We start from the raw sequence: 16,141 nt of genomic DNA, 5'->3' as shown, positions 1-16,141 counted from the left end.
TTTGGACTGAGTTTTACTGTGACGTTTCTTGGCAGGTCAGTCATCAAATAGTTTGAGATAGAGGATCAGCTGTGATTGTTTTTTCCTGGTATTTCAGAAATAAATGTGACCTGTGGTCTTAAACTGCTTAAATAGTGGCCGAGACATCAACACATTGGATGTGTTCAGCAGCAGCAGAAGGATGGATCTTCTGACACTAGCTATTAAAAGCTGAAGAGCTGCATTTGATGTGAGGATGCCTGTATGCATTCAGGAGTGATGTATCTTGATAAATTATAATTGCAAGGAAATAGGTACACAAACCAGATTTACATCATATCCTACAGGAGTTTATGAACTTTGAAAAATCATTTTACAGAGAATAGTATCGAGACACATTTTCAAGCAAACGTACGGGGAAGACATAATACTGCAAGTGCAAAATGTGACACTTAGTAAACTCTTCTGATTCAAATAGTGTAGCTTAAAATTTCATAAGCCCAATGTACTCCATACTTAAGGACCTTATAAGTAAGACTTACAGAGGGAAATGAGTAAACTTCCCAGATCAGTACACTTTTATTTCTCTTAATCTTTTAATCTAAAATTTAATAATATAAATTTTTATAATAATAATACATTCTAAATTTAGGTAAAGCTTAGTAATGTTTTAAACACAAAGTTGAGAAATTAAAAAGTTAATTTATAACTACCATTAGAGTAATTCCCAGTTTCAGAATTTTTTCTTTTTATGTCCATACTTTGGAAGTTCAGATAGATGCTTGTAATAATGAGATTTTTTGTTTAATATGTGTCTAGAAGCACACCGCATTGTTTTGCCAGTATCTGGATGAAGTGTGTGCAAGAAACACACATGGTGCTTTTATTTCTTCTCTGGCTTAATGAAGTTTCTGTTCCAATTAACATGAGAGTAGTTGTCTCATCAAGCATGTCTGTTTGCAGGCTCAGTTTCTTTTCCAGTCCAGATCACAGAGACTGGGGTACAGGGATGTTGTGTATACGTTACCTATGGAATCCAACACTTCAAAGCTTCTTCACAGCATATACAGTTCAAGGAGTGAAAGAAGCCTCTGTGTTAAATCCAATACGCAACTCCTTCACAACCTGCTGATTGTTGGGGGACAGCTGAAGCGCAGAGACCTGGCCTTTCTGCAGCTGGAAGAGCATCACCTTTCAAGTCGCTGGGCCCTTCATTTGTTACAGTTGATCTCATCCCTTAATTCAGCAATCGTGTCTGCCACCCACAGTCCAGGTCGATGAGGAGTATCCAGTTTACAAGTCACTCTAGGCAAGTGGCGTTTCTGATGCATGGATTTTTTGAGAGCAAAAGAAGGGTCCTGACTTTGGTTATCTAAACCTTCAGAAGAGCTGGTAAGAACTAGAAAGAGTGCTTGATTCAATTTAAAAATTAAAGTTTGTCAATGACAATTATGTCATCTGACACATACAAAAAGGCAACAAAGACATATCTGTATGTTCAGAGCTTTAATTTTCAGCTGTAAGTTTCTGCAGTAGGAAAATGTTTGGTTTTGCCTTTCACTAACAGTATCTTTGCTCTTGCTTGCACCATTTCTTTTCCTTTCTGACACTGGTGCTCCGTGGCATACATTACCAAGAAAGTCTTAGCTTTTACCTACCTAGCATGATGCAGTTAACAGCCCATTTGGTATACAGCAGTTATTCAGCTTTAATTGGAAAATATTAATAGTGAAAGGCTCTTGATTTTTTCCAAAACACTGATATTAGGACTTATCACTGAAGTGGACTGACAGCGGAGAGTTTCCTAACCTCTTCTGAATTACCAGTGAGTAGGTTTGATGTTTGAAGTTATCCACAGGTTATATAGACTGAAGGTTAAAGTACAAGAGTAGAGACAAGAGACATGGCTCCTCTTTCTGTCTCTGAGCCTTTCTTTGAAGAGTCCGTTGTTCTCTTCTGTCTTATTTTGCCTATCTTGAAATACAAGGTAAATATTTCAGTAGGAAATTATTCAGTAAGGCATACATTCATTATTTTCCAAGTGCTTTGAGACCTTAAGGCTCTTATCTCAAAGCAAAATATTGTTAAATTAGGTTTTTTGCAATTAGAAGACCATGCTGATTGTTAGATCAGGGCGGAGCTCTGACCCTCTCTGTCTAATTGAGATGAATTTATTATGCACATCATTTTGACCAAGGGTATAAAATAGTGTTTGTCACGTAGTCTTGTATGTACTTGATCATGATGTAGCTTGCTCATCCAAGATGTATCCTTTTAGTGGTACTTCCAAGTGTTTATTTTTCTGCAAATCACCATTACTTGGGATGGTACTGATGGGTTCGCTAGGTCTAGCATGCCACAGTTGGCAACTCTTCTTGAGGTGTCTGATTGTCTGGCTTCAAAAGAGGCAAACTAACCACACGTGACCTGGAATCAAACCAGGAGATACTGCCCTGAAACCATTCCACAGGCGTACAGTTTGTCTTCAAAAAGACAATCCATCTTTTTTTCTCCCTCATGGGGTGGCTAAGAACTAACTACCTAAAACTAATGCCCACAACTAGCTGCCTTCTGTAATATTCCTCACCTCTCCATTTTGTATGAAGTGTATGGCCAGGAGAAGCAGTGCCCATAGCATCATACACCTAGTTTGTAACAATTCAGGGTGACACCATGTAAGAAACACATCTTCTCAACAAATCTGGTGCTGCCCAGTGAAAATGTTGTGCCACAGGAATCAGAGACATCCATTATACAACTAGGCCTGCTCAACAGGAGCCATGAAGTTAGTTTGCCTTGGGATGTGGTGGCATCTTACAACACGTAAGATTTGCATCTCTTTTGGTTTGTTGTCCTTATATATTCAAACAACTTGTCATGCTTGATCTTTCCACAGGGCATATTCAGCATAAAAGTATAGAGGAGACAAATGCAAAGATGAATCTGTGTAATGGGGGATAAGATAAATTAGTAAGATGTGTTAACTCAGGGAGTAGTTTATAATATCTCTGCCCCTGACCTAAACCTGCTTTAGGCAAGATGAGAGGAAAAGAGGTTAGCATCTGGTTCCCGGTTCATGTTCTGAGGCCTGCAGGTCCTCTAAAACACAGTTAGTCTTTACTTTGCTTGTCACCATATTGGCAACACAGGAGGGTCGCTTAGGAATAGATATTTCCTCTCCTCATGTCAGGTGGTAAATACCTTCTGTGATACAAGGAACTTACTTCATAAGATGACTTTGAAAGGGAGTTAACAGCATACAGTTGTTTCTTTTCTTGCTAGCGATATTTCAATTTCTAGGGAGCAGGATGGTGTTTTGCTAGCACTGTAATATGTTGCTCCTTAGGAGAGAAATGCAATGTACTTCTGTGGGGTTTTTTTCAACACTGTATTATGGTTTTGCTTTCATGCTTCCCTATGGTGTCCAGACACTGCGTTTTAGTAGGGAATGAGCTAGAGGTAACTTTGTCTTTCCTTTAGATAAGGGACATTATAACAAGGGTTTTACTACATCCAAAGTTACTGAATCCAGTCTTTCCGATATCTGTGCCTTACTGTCATGAGATTGACTTTCTTTCAGAAGTTTGTGGATGATGGCCCTCGCTTGTCACAAAGTGGCTTATTAGGCTGCCGGGTGGAAACGATCCTGTCACGCCAAACATGCCTTCAGGTCTGCTTTGCTTGGGGTGTGCTACCACGTATCAAAAGCCAGACCCTCCAAAAGCAGGGAGATCTTTTTTTGTCAAGAAGGAAGCTTTGTTTTTCTTATTTAATTGAAATTTCTATTAGAGGGAAGGAGGCAGTAACTTGGGCATTCAGTGGGGCTTTCTGTACATGACAGGATAGCTTTGTGATTTACAGGCTCTAGGCACAAGGCTGGAAAAATGGTAGATGCCGTGGAAAGAGAATACTCCTGAGGCTCTTTCATCTCCATCCCCCAGTTCTGCTCGGAGCTTCCTTTTAATTTCGTTCAGTGCAGCAGGTTAATTTAAGCCCTCGATAGCTTGAGTGTCCAAGCTGAATTCAGCGAAACGATGACCAGATGCGCCTAATTCTTTCTGATGGTATGCGCTCTGTGTACTTAAAAAATATTTGCGTTGTTTTTTCTGTAAGCTGTAATCTCATGCCACCCCTTCTCCCCCACTCACGAGTGTTTATTACCATCTGCAGACTTCTGCCAAGCTGCAGTTTTGACAGGATTTTAATGTCAGTCCTGTACATCCGTGCCTGACTCCAGCCTTCTGCAGTCATTGTGCAATTGCAGCATCCCTTTAACTTTGGTTTGAGGCAGAGGAGGAATATAAAGAACTTGATAGAACATTTATGGTAATAGCTGTAAAGGGAAGCTGTAGAGCATTGGATTTCACAGCCAGAAAAATCTCAGCTCGGGGAAATGGGTCTGAAATACAACTACAGATGGTTTTAGTCTATTGCTTCCCCTGTTTAAATAAAAGGATTGCTTTTTTCGCCTCTATTTAAAACACATGTGTAGAAGATGAAAGTGTCCAGCTATTTTTTTATTATTCAGTCCACCAGCTACCGACATCTTTGCCTTATTTCATTTCAACACTAATGGCATAGTAAAAGTTCTGAAACACCCTCTTTGGATTCAGCCTTCCTTAGGTCGCGGCAAAGATTCCTGCTGCAGTCAGAGCTGTTGCTGTTGTTTTCGTCATCAGCACTTTCTTTTTCCCCTTGAACCTGGTGCTATTAATTGTGTTGCTGCTTCTGCTCTTTAATTGATCCCATTCACCGGTCCCGCTTTTGTAACGTCTGACTTCTTGTCACTTCAACAAATCAAAAACCCAAATTAATCAAACTCCAGCCACTTGAGAATAAGGCTGCATTGGGGAGCTGGGCTTGACAAAAAAGTCTAATTTCACTTTGAAAGCCTGTTGGAAAATTTTAACAAGAAGATGCAAGAAAAATGTAAACCAGATCAAGCTCGACTTTGGTCTGTGGAGAATAGCGTCACCTGTTGAGTTTGTTTCAAGTTTTTGTAAATAGATGATTTGACAAAAATATGAAATAAATCAAAAGACATGAAGATAGAAGAGGTCAGAATATCCTTGTTTCCGCTGCAGATGGTTACACAGGAGCGAGGGTTATGTGTGTATGAGAGAGAATAGGAACTGTGGGCCAAAGACGAAGCTCCACTCTGGGATTTTTGTATCTCAGCTTTTATGCTGTGCTATTCCCATACCTTAAATGTTGCCTCTCTTCGTCCTGCTTTTTGCACCCTTTCACCCAGGCCTGGGGCACGCATACCTGCTTATTGTCCTTCATTTCCTTCACCTCCTTGATTCCTCTGTTGGATCTGCTTCAGCTCTGCTGTATGGGCACTGCAAGCGGTGAAGGAAAAATGGCCTCAGTCCAAATCCCAGATGCACTCCGAGCAGGTGCTTCGGAATTTGGGATGCAAGTCAGTTGTACTGTGCTAGGGGCACCAAGGAAGTACAGGCTGGGTTTGAACTGAAATTTTGATCCTTTTCAAATCCAGGAGGACTCTTGCAGTGTCCTTAGAGGGCACAAATGGGGTTGTCTTTTAAGATCCGTTTGCGGAGCACATGGTGGCTTCAAAATAATCAAACTGTAAAAAGATGAGAAGTGGGACGTGTGGAATGTTACCTTTTACAAACATCATATAATACTGCAAGAGGTTATCAAATGTGTTTCAAACAGCAAATAAAGTGCAGTACAACAGCACGGCCCTTGAGACTCTTCTGAGAAGGCTTGGTTGGTTTCTTTTTTAATTAATGTTCCATCTCATAATTCTGGGTTGTACTTGTAGACAACATACTTCTTTACTTCTGCCTCTCATTTCTTCTACCAGATTTTGTCATAATGGAAAAGAATTTCTCTTATGACTATAATTACAAAATGCATCTAGGGGAGAGGTAGTCATGGGACTTGCTTTCTGGAATAAAAGCTGCATTGGCTTTTTTTGTTGTTGTTCTGTAATTTCTAGCAAATTAGGTTTGGACTTGAACAAGCAGAATCTTTGTCTTATCCCATGTATCATGCACCTGTAGAGAAAAATCACCACCCTAACAACAAAGTGATCATTTATTTGATATCCTACCTCTTGATAATTTAAGAGGTTTGGTTACCAAGTGTCACTTGTTTCTCCTGGGCATGGAGTGAACTGCATATTTTTAAATGGCCTCAGATAGCTTACATAGGTATAAACATCCCCTCAATATACTCTGAATTGACGATTTTACTACTTTTTCTGGAATGAGCGTCTTGTCATACTGGTTCGTGTAGAAGCTCTCCTATCCCTTGGCATTATTTCACAACCCTACAAAGCTAGAAACCTACCTTTCAATGAGAAACACGTTTTCTCATCAGTACAGAAAGTCATGGAACACGCCTGTGAAATTCATGGCGTCCTCCTTACCGCCTTGTGAGCGTGCGGAGGTAAACTGCAAGGACGCGGCTTGTGTCAGCTCTCACAGCTGAGAGGAGTTAATAATTGCACTGGGGAGAGAGGGCAGGGGGGGAAGGCTGGCTGTTTGCTGCAAGAGGGCATGGGCATCTCTAGCTCACTCCTGTACATCGCAGTTGCTGGCAGGCGTAGGCTGGAGCACAGCAATGCACCGTTTTGGAGGAGAAGACGTTTTTCAGCAGTGTGTTGCTACACATCACTTAGAAATGTGTCACAACAGTTACAGAACAGAGGATGTGCTGGTCAGGACAACCCCAACTACGTGGCAAGGGGAGAGTTTTGTCCTCAATATTGTATAATATAGATATACACCCTGCAAATGATGACCATCATCAAGGAAAGCTGCCTGTACAGTCCATCAAAAACTGCAAAGCTAATGATGGGCTGGGCAGATAATCGTGGGAGAGTTAATTGTAAGGTTCGATATGGCATCTTGTCAGCAGAGATAAGTTGTCACGTTTTCCACTTGAGCTGAAACTAAATGATTGTAAAATAAGTTATGAGTGTCCTTGGGCCTGTCTGCCAGAATGATGGCTAAGAATACATTCCTGGCCCATCAGTCTCAAGCAGCCCGCTTGATATTTATGCGAACTGAATGTTATTTTATTCCCCCTCTAGTCATGCTTGTCAGCTTCCCGAGTGAAAAGTGAAACTGCTTCTTTGACTCATACTTCAAGTATTGAAGCTCGGAGAGGCTGCAGATTGTTATTATTATTACTAGTATTATATATTTTTTCGGGTGTGTGTTGAACATTGATGCCCGATTGGGAAGAACTAATGGCTGACATTGAACGTGCGGGATGGCTGCAAAACAGCCCATCCCAACCCAGTGAAACGCGTCTTATGAGTTCGAGTGCCTCTGTCAAAGCTGGTTTAGATGTGGAGTAATGAGGCGCTTGCTTTTTTAATTTGGCATGCCTTTTTCCCTGCCTTTTTTTTTTTTTTTTTTTTTTATATATATATATATTTAATAGTGCCAGCAGTGGTCGTCTGTTCTCAGGCGTGGTAATTGATACAAAATAAAATGCATTATTTGTATTCAGTCAGGAGTATGAAATTGCATTCAGCGGGCTGAAGCCTGAACTCATTTACAGTTTTCCGAAGCCGGGCTTTCAGGAGCCCTCTTTTCAATTTGAAGAATACCTTGTCAGGCAAGAGAAGTAGTGGGAAATGGGAAAGCACAGCGTGTAAGCCTAGCGCCTTTTGATTGCTCATATTTTAAACCGGGAGAATGTTAAATAACTTCCATCTTCAAAGGGTGGTCTCCGAAACCAGGAATACGGGGCATTAATACACCAACAATATCAGCTCGGCACCCGTTTACGAGCGACTCGTGTTTCTTTTCTGGTTGAGGGGGAGGGAAAGCTCCAGGCTCTTCACTTCAGAGCCGTTTGACCCAAGGACAGCAGGTTATTACCTGGAAAGGGCTGCGGATCACGAGGATTTACCATAGGAGGTTAATTCTTCAGCTCTCCGACGCAAGTAGTCGGACTGTACCTGTGTAAGTGTCCTCATTTTTCAGAGCTCACGAGCAGTTTTTGTTGGTGCAATTTATAGCCTAGAAATTAGACTAAGCCACAGCGAGCGTACAGATCTACCTTAACATTTTTTAACAAGAATTTTGCTGAAAAATATATTCTCTGGCTTTGCATCGGGGTGTGGCTTCTTCAGCATTTTCCGGGGCCAGGGCATCGTGGTTGACACTGCGGTTGCACTTGGTGATAAACGCAGCCCTTGTACACCTGCCTCGGGGACCAGAGTGCTTCGGCACATGTCTAGGAATTGTGGATATTTGGAAACAAGCTTTATGTGAGGCATGGGAGAGGGTGGTAGAGCTCATTTTTCCAGAAATTTTTTTTTCTTCTCTTCAATAAAATGGGATAGTTCTTTCTAAAGTGAGAGCTGAAAATGAGACCTGTCCGGTGCCACTTGCCTCGCATTTTCTGAGGGGAAAACGTGAAGCTTTTTAAGAAATTGTGTTTGATGTGAGCAAGCCTTCCTGGCTGGTGTGCTCTCTGGGATTTTTCCATGGTATTTATGAATTTTTTTTTGATTTTCACAAGCAAATGAAAATCAATTTTTGTTGCCCGGTGGCAGAACTTGCCAGTGCCTGGCTCTGTGGCTGGCCTCTCTCAACACAGCAGTTTTCATGTTGTTGCTGCAAAGGAGGGGGTTTTGTGGGGTTGTTTTTTTTTCTTCTTCTTTTAAAGTATCCGGTATAGGAAACAAAGAAGTCTCTAACTGGAGGTCTAGAATTTAGAACTACCAGTCACCAGCTTGCATCACTGGACATGCCTTTGTATTGCTGGCATCCTCTTTTGCATCTTCTCTTCTTCTAGTATCAAGGGAGCCAAAGACATCTGTGTCACTTTTGCAAAGAGCATGCTGAGCACTGGCATGGAGTTCTCATCAGGGTTTGCCACCCTCTTCACCTGGAGAGACAGCAAAGCCTGTCAGGATAGCTGCTTTGAGCATTTCTGGGTCAAATACTTAAAATCTCCAACATAGATATACAGTAAATACATTCCCATGATTCCCTTTTGTGGCTAAATGCCTGATTATTGGTTTCAAAATAGCAGACATAGGGAAAAGAACAAAAATCCTTAATATAAAACTTATATTTGGTCTCTGTTGCCAGGCAATTAGCTACATAATTTATCCCCCTCTAATAACTTGTAGCACAACTGTTCTTTGTGGGTAATTAGTAAGTAACCTTTAATAGAAACAAAAAACCACAGAATAAGTGTTTCTTTGTCAAATAGGCATTTGTATGGAGGTGTAACTACCAAAAAACCCTCAAAAGTTGTTTTTTAAATAGTTTCTGACTATATTTTTCTGATGTATTACTTCATCTTAAGTGCAACCCTGGTATTGCACTTAAGTGCAATGTGGTATCTACCCAAGGTTCTGGGAACAGCTTCACTTTAAATGATAGCAAAGACTTTAAGTGAAGTGTAGGGTATTATGTTATATTTTGTAATTTAAAATTACCAAAACCTAGAACTGTATTTAGCACTAATCCTAACCAGAAGATTGGTTGCAATTAAACTACAATCATATTACCAACCTTGGGGGAAAAATACTGGGTTAAGATTACTCGAATATTTACAGTGTGAAAGGACCCAGATGGAGAGTGAAATTTCAAGTATGTCTTAGTTTACTAAACTTGTGTTAAATAATGTTGTTACATGTTTCTTGACTGAAAAAGAGAAGCACTACTCAAAGAGAAGACATTTATTATTACCAGCCGTTACATGAACCAGGGAAGAGACTGTGGGTCTTCGAGAGGAGGTGTCATCAACCTTTAATTTTGACCTGGTTGAGTGAGCTAATTGGTGGGGGGAGAAAATTACTTTGTCATTAGTTCTTAAAATTATTGTGTGTTGTGCTACCATAGCTAATACATTGGGAAACAAAACACACTGAACATGGGATTTTTTTTTTTCATTGGGAGTAGGTAGTAAGTGACCCTTTATCACACAGCATTAATTGTACCAGGCATACGTGAGTTACACACCTTTTCCCATGTTTATTGCCATTACCACCTATTCTATGTGTGTTGTCTTTATTATTAATAAAAGCAGATAGCATTCAGAGGATGTTGAGATATCTCTGTGCCATTATGTATTAAAATATCCTAGTGGGATACAAGTTAATTTGAGTATCAGTAAGATCTTTGCAAGAAAGCAATTGGAAATAATAAAGTGATTTCCCATTGTTTTTTGTCAGTTCCAGCTGGTCTGCTTCTAAAATTGATGCAGAATCACGTTGATTTAATACGACTTGAATCAGAACTTCAGCCAAGTTGCTTTTTTGTATCTTTTTGAAAGAGGATATTGTTAGGAGACTCTCCTGTAGCCTTTGGAAGTCAATGAGCTCAAGAAGTTAGCTGCTAACAGACAGCAAGGGGTTATATCTTGGATTCTAGCAATCATTAATTTAAATTATGCAGTATTTTAAATTTTCTTCCTTTTTTTTTCTTCTCCCCAAACTACAGACACCGGGTTAGGAGATTCTGTGTGTTCAAGCCCCAGTATATCCAGTACAACAAGCCCTAAACTTGACCCACCTCCTTCACCTCATGCCAACAGAAAGAAACACCGCAGGAAGAAAAGCACCAGCAATTTCAAAGCTGATGGTATCTCTGGCACAGCTGAAGGTAAGCTGGTGGAAGTCTGAATTTTGAAAATACCATTCCAAAGACCATTGTTAAGTACAACTCAATTACACCATTGGCTTTGCATGCAGCAGGTGAAGAGAATTGTACTGAAGTAGAGAAATTTAAGACTGATCTTTTAATGATGAAGCTGAATAATCTGAGGCATCATGATGGTGAATTAGACTGTCTGAAACATGTTTGGAAGCAATTTTTTTAATAAAAAAGTGTCCCCAAGTTAATATGGAGCATCATTAGCCATAAAGGTAAGGCACAGGCATACTTGTGAAGTAAAAAAGAATGAAAAAGTCAGGTTCACTCAGTAGCCCATACATCACATTAGAACTTGTGTATTTTTTCAGTATTATTAAATCTCATGTTATGTCTTCTGCTTAGACACATCCTGAGCTCTAGAATCACAAACACTTCTGATGCCTGTTATTGTTTGAATATTCAGTTGCTCATGGAAAGATTGTGTTATTTGAGGATAAAAAGGAAAAGGGGAGAGTTTAAATGTTTGGGTTCTTTTTTAAGAACCAGAAAGGAAAAGCCAAAAAGAACTTCTTTTTTCCCTTAGTTTAGCTTACTATTTCCAACGTGAACACTGCTATAGCTGTTCAATGCCCTTCTGAAGGGGTAACAATGTGTACAGTAGCCAGATATGATATAAAACATGCTTGTATCTTTAGAAAAGAAGAAAAGAAACGTGCTAGGATTCAACCAAAAGAGCTCCAGAAAAAAAGATGAACAAGGGTAGTTGGAAAGCTCAGAAACTGGGAAGTCAACATATAAGAAGAGATGAAAAACGGAGACAATGGAATAACATTGTCGGAAAAGGGGAGTGTTGAGTAAGAAAAAGATGCAGTTGTAAGCATTGGAGAGTAAAAAACAGCTAATTCAGTATCAAAGAGCATTGGAACAAGTTCTGAAAAAAGGATGACAATTGCGGACAGCTGAAGAGACATTAAAAATAGATGTGATAATAGTATACAACTGAGAAGGGGCATGTTAACTACTACTTAGTCATCCTTATTTTCCATTTATTTAATTTCTCAATTGCACTTCTTTCACATACGGAATTTATTTCCCCAGTTATCTATACAAATCCTTTTTTAAAAGCCATCAGCTTTTTTTCATAATAGCTCCTGTTGCGTTCTCTTTCCAGTCATTTAACTATCTTTACTGTTAGTTTCCCCCTAGTTTATGGCCTGAAGCCAAATTTCATTTTAACCTTTCATTTTTAATTTGTCGTCTTTTTCTAACAATCCCTTTTGCACCACTTATTTTCATACCTCAATGGCAAGTTATAGAGGGGATTTTTCAGAGTGCTCGACGTTGGTCCAAGACTATTCTGTTGAAGTCAATATGAATCAAGACCAGCTGGATATCAAGAGCCTTTGAAAATTTCTTTCTAAGTAGTTAATACGTGTATGTTTTCTTTCTCCTGGGGAGATTATTTTCACAAGTTGCTGGAGCTGGAGCCTGTGTGGTCCTGGTCTACAGGCGCAGACTTCTGACCTGCAGCGAGCAATGGGGGATGTGCAGTTGTTGTGCATCTTGCCCCCGAAATCCCTGTTCTGCTTGGAGTGGGGTGTACGTGCTACTTCATCCTTCTGTTTTCTCTTGCTCTTCTCCTTGTCTTCCAGCATCATAACATACTAGTCTGAAATCCTTTTGTGGTAACTCAACAGAATTGTCACCTCTCATATAAATGGCATAAATACGCTTCCAGAAGGGCAAGAACTGACTGGCAAGCAGCAACTAAGTAATACACAGGGAGCCTTAAAAGCAGGAGTGAGTGCCAATATTTCCTTTACAGTCTTGGTATCTCTACATTAACCTGTCAGTTTTCTTTGATCTGCTGCTTCTTACATGTCTTCTGAGATGGGCACTCTTTCCTGGTTTGGGGCTTACAGTTGTGTCTTGGGTGGGCCACAATGGTTGTTATATATATATATATATATCTCGTTATAAATCTCTTTTAAAGCACTACCCAGTGAAAAACACTTGTGGTGCTTGGCCATAAGGATAGAATCTCAACGTTCTACACAGCATCCTTGCCATGTGTGAGAGGTACTCTGGGCATCGTTCAGCAGATGACTAAGCTCCCTGGCCCTTGAATCCTTAGCAAGGTTGGGAGGAGATGCCTGACAGGACAGTCAGCCTCGTCTGTCAGCGGTAGCTGAAGGAGAAAGCAGTGAAGCGTGCTTGAGTTCCATGCCCTTTTAGAAAAAGGGCGTCTCAGAAAAAGTACTAATGATTGTAGATCCCACGTAGTACTTTCTAGTAAGACTAACAAAGGCTGGGGGTTGCTTTTTCCAAATCCTGGCATGTGGGCACTTGCAACCTTTGTCTGTATTTCCCATTACTTGTGTGGGTGCAAGCTAGAAGTTACATTTGGTATGCTTTATGGTTGACCGAACAGGTAGTGCTCTGAGCTTGCTGTGATGCTGAATGATGGGAATAACTCCGGTCCTGGAAGTGTCACAAGCCAGTCTCCTGCTAGTGGGCTGTGTGTCTGAAATGCTTCAGTCTGTCAGGGGTTTTTCTCCAAGTAGTTGAATATAGCATTTTCACATCTGTCTTGCAATTCTAAGCAGTTTTCAGTTCAGTAATTCAGCCTTTCCCCAGGAATAGGCTTATTTCTGCGTTCTCCAGTGCTTGGCTACAAGTATGTCCAATGACCTCAAAGATTCCCTTTTTGATTTTTCTTCCTCCACACTTGCTGTGAGCATAGATTTAAACCCTCAGAAAATTACTGCAGTTTTGAAGACCTCAAATTCAAATTAAACAGTAAAAGGAAGATGTTCTGAGAGATGCATGCTTTGCCTTGGCAGCTTTGATCAAGTGTTTGAGATACAGCAGGTGACTTACTAAAAAGAGGGTACAGAAGACTGTGGTGATAATCATGGGAGAACCTTATCTTCCTTCCTTCTGGAAATCATCAGCTCACTGTGAAAAGGAGGAGGAGGATCCTCCGGCAGTAGCTATTCTCAGACAGTTACAATGGATCAGAGTTAAATAATTTGGGTGATTCTGGATTTTATGTTGCCTCCCTTTGGGTCCAGGCATGTTTCAAGTGTCAGCTTTCAAACAGAAATTCTGGGTTCCTTCATTTTGTGTAGCAAAGTTTAGGTGTTCAGTGAGGTTTAAAATCTGGTCTTCAGCAAACTCTAGCATTTTTAGTGCACTTTGTGGTCTTTTTTTCTCCTTGAACGTGCCTGCTTTGATCATTGACCTCTGCCCAAGTATTCAGATATCACGATGATGGACACTAGTGAGCCCAGGGTGATTCACTAATTCCAAGGACAGATGCTCATCTCTTTTATGCCCTTCCATAAAGGTCATGCTGATTCTTCTTTCTCCACACTATCTGCACATGCACAGTCGTCTCTTTCTGGGATTGATTCTTTCATCTTACTTGGTTTATCTTCCTACAGGTTTTCCGAGACAATTGTTGCAGCAACAAAAATACTAAAGCAACTGCTGCAGTTGGATGAAAATTAAAATTCAATTCCTGTTTTGGAGAACCAGATTCTTGTGAAACCTTTCCAGTGCAATGAAACGCGGAGAGAAATTTTTTTTAGTTCTCTGTACAGAACTTGTCACTGAAAAAATTTCTCAGTGTTTTTGAGGGTAGCAGCAGGAATGCTTACATTAGGCAAGGTGCCAGCAACCAGCAGTGTTTTTCCCACCATGCTGTCTAAATTTGCTCAGAGCAGGATTATACAGTGATGTGTTTCAAAGAGGAATAGCTGCTCAGAGCCCAGTCTGTTTTGGTATCCTTGTGCTGCTGCAGTTAGTGGAACAGCTAGTGATAACAGGAAGATTTTTCAGCTTAAAAACAAGTAAAAAAATTTAAAAGCTTTCTTGGACATACTCTTCACGAAGACCTTTCCTGGCATTTGTTTTTCTTACTCTTGTTAGTTTTAAAACTTCTTGGCTATGCCAGCTTGAACCGGCCTGCCCTCAATCCATCTCTGAGACTTCAGGAGCTATAGAAAGCCCAAGGTATGGCCATGTTCAGCATCAAATCTGGATCGTCCGTGCCCTGCAAGTATTGCATTAACTAGAAGCTCTAGCCAATGGGGCCAGTGTTGCTGTCTGCTGTAGGGCTGGTCCAGCTGCCTCCAGGTAGATGGGTGAATTGGCTCCTTCATCCAGGGAGATGCCAGGCAGATTTTCTCTCAACAGTGCAGGAAAAACAAGTGTAGCAATGTGTTCCCATTCGCAGATGGAGCTGAGAAACACGAATTGGTTAGTAGGATAAGATAATAGAGTAGTAGTTAGCAACTCGGTAGACTTTGCAAACTCTTGTGTTTTCTCCATCAATCTGTGTTCCACGTTATTCATCGCTGGTTTCTAAAGAACTTTTTAAGACAATGAAGGACCTTTGATACTTCTTTGTAGAACTGTTTTCCTAATCTGAAGATATTTGTTCTCTGCCTCTTATAAAATAGTTGCTTTTCCCTGTGCTTTTCTGATCTGTGCAGTGTAGCCCCCAACTATAGGTGTACACTGTCTGGCTTGAGGCTAAGGATGAACCCCAGTTTACTGAGAAATTGTTGAGAGGGTTTTTTTTTGGTTTTTTTTTTTTTTTTCCCCTGGAGTGAACTTGTAAAGGTGTTTCAAAAGCTTGTGTTCTTCACATGCAGGTTTTATAACACTGAAGTCATTCTTCTGTTCTGAATCTCAGGGAGTATTGAAGATGAACTGTAGTTTAGTTGGAAATGAAAATATGCTCATTTGGTTTTTGTGAATGGAAAACAGGGTTTAGTCAGACTTCTCATTTGTTTTAGCAATAAGCAAAAATCTCCCTGCTTTCATGTGGTTTCTCAGCTGCATGGGAACTTGAGTCCAGGAGGGTGGGACAAGGTACAAAAATGCAAGAGATGTCAGTTTATTCCCAAGACTTCCTGGCTCCTTTCAGCAATCCCAAAACCAGAATGATAGAGCAACTTAGGGAAATGCCATTCTTAGAATCGATCTCTGGAATCTGTATAATACCTGAAAATTGGATATTTTATGTAAATTGGAAGCAATACTGCTGTCAACTGAATGTGCAGTATATGATGCATGAAAAAACCTGTGCATTTTACCTGCAGCTTCTTACCCTAACCTTTCCTTAGTCTAATCCCTCAAGCATCCCCATGATTTACCTCTGGCACTATATGCTGAAATGATTTAAACATGCTTGGCTTTTTACACGGCTCTGTGCATAGTCTTCTCCAGACAGTTTTAACATACATTTCCTGAGGTGCATAGTTCTAGTAAGCATGCTGAGGACAGACTGAACTAAAAAAATGAAATTTCTCTAACCAGTTATTAAAAAAAAAAAAAAAGTTAATTGGGAATTTTGAAAATCTAGTGGAAACTGCGTCTGAGGCCTGTTCAATAAAACAGATGCAAACAATGAGCTATAGTTTTTGTGGGAGAGTAGATTCTTCCTTTGACAGATGGACTTGACATTGTTGATGCTAATATTTATAATACATTTAATTAAGCATCATGATGAAGGCATAAATATTTTTACTTGATGTTCTTTTTCTTTTTTTTTT

At 40.2% G+C, this 16,141-nt stretch overlaps 1 protein-coding gene across 10 annotated transcripts in view; it reads left to right on the top strand.

The window, feature by feature from the left end:
- Window positions 1-16,141, top strand: part of AGAP1 (ArfGAP with GTPase domain, ankyrin repeat and PH domain 1) — a 355,685-nt gene that overhangs the window by 254,554 nt on the left and 84,990 nt on the right. For all 10 annotated transcript variants that reach the window (XM_026852146.1, XM_026852141.1, XM_026852139.1 and 7 more), the window contains one exon: window positions 10,425-10,586. In XM_026852146.1, coding sequence (XP_026707947.1) covers window positions 10,425-10,586 — 162 coding nt within the window. The remainder of the gene's footprint in view (window positions 1-10,424; window positions 10,587-16,141) is intronic.

This window comes from Athene cunicularia (genome assembly GCF_003259725.1).
Source record: "Athene cunicularia isolate RWA chromosome 7 unlocalized genomic scaffold, athCun1 chr7_part1, whole genome shotgun sequence".
In the NCBI taxonomy this organism is placed as follows: domain Eukaryota; kingdom Metazoa; phylum Chordata; class Aves; order Strigiformes; family Strigidae; genus Athene; species Athene cunicularia.
This window is presented reverse-complemented; position numbering and strand designations above follow the sequence as displayed.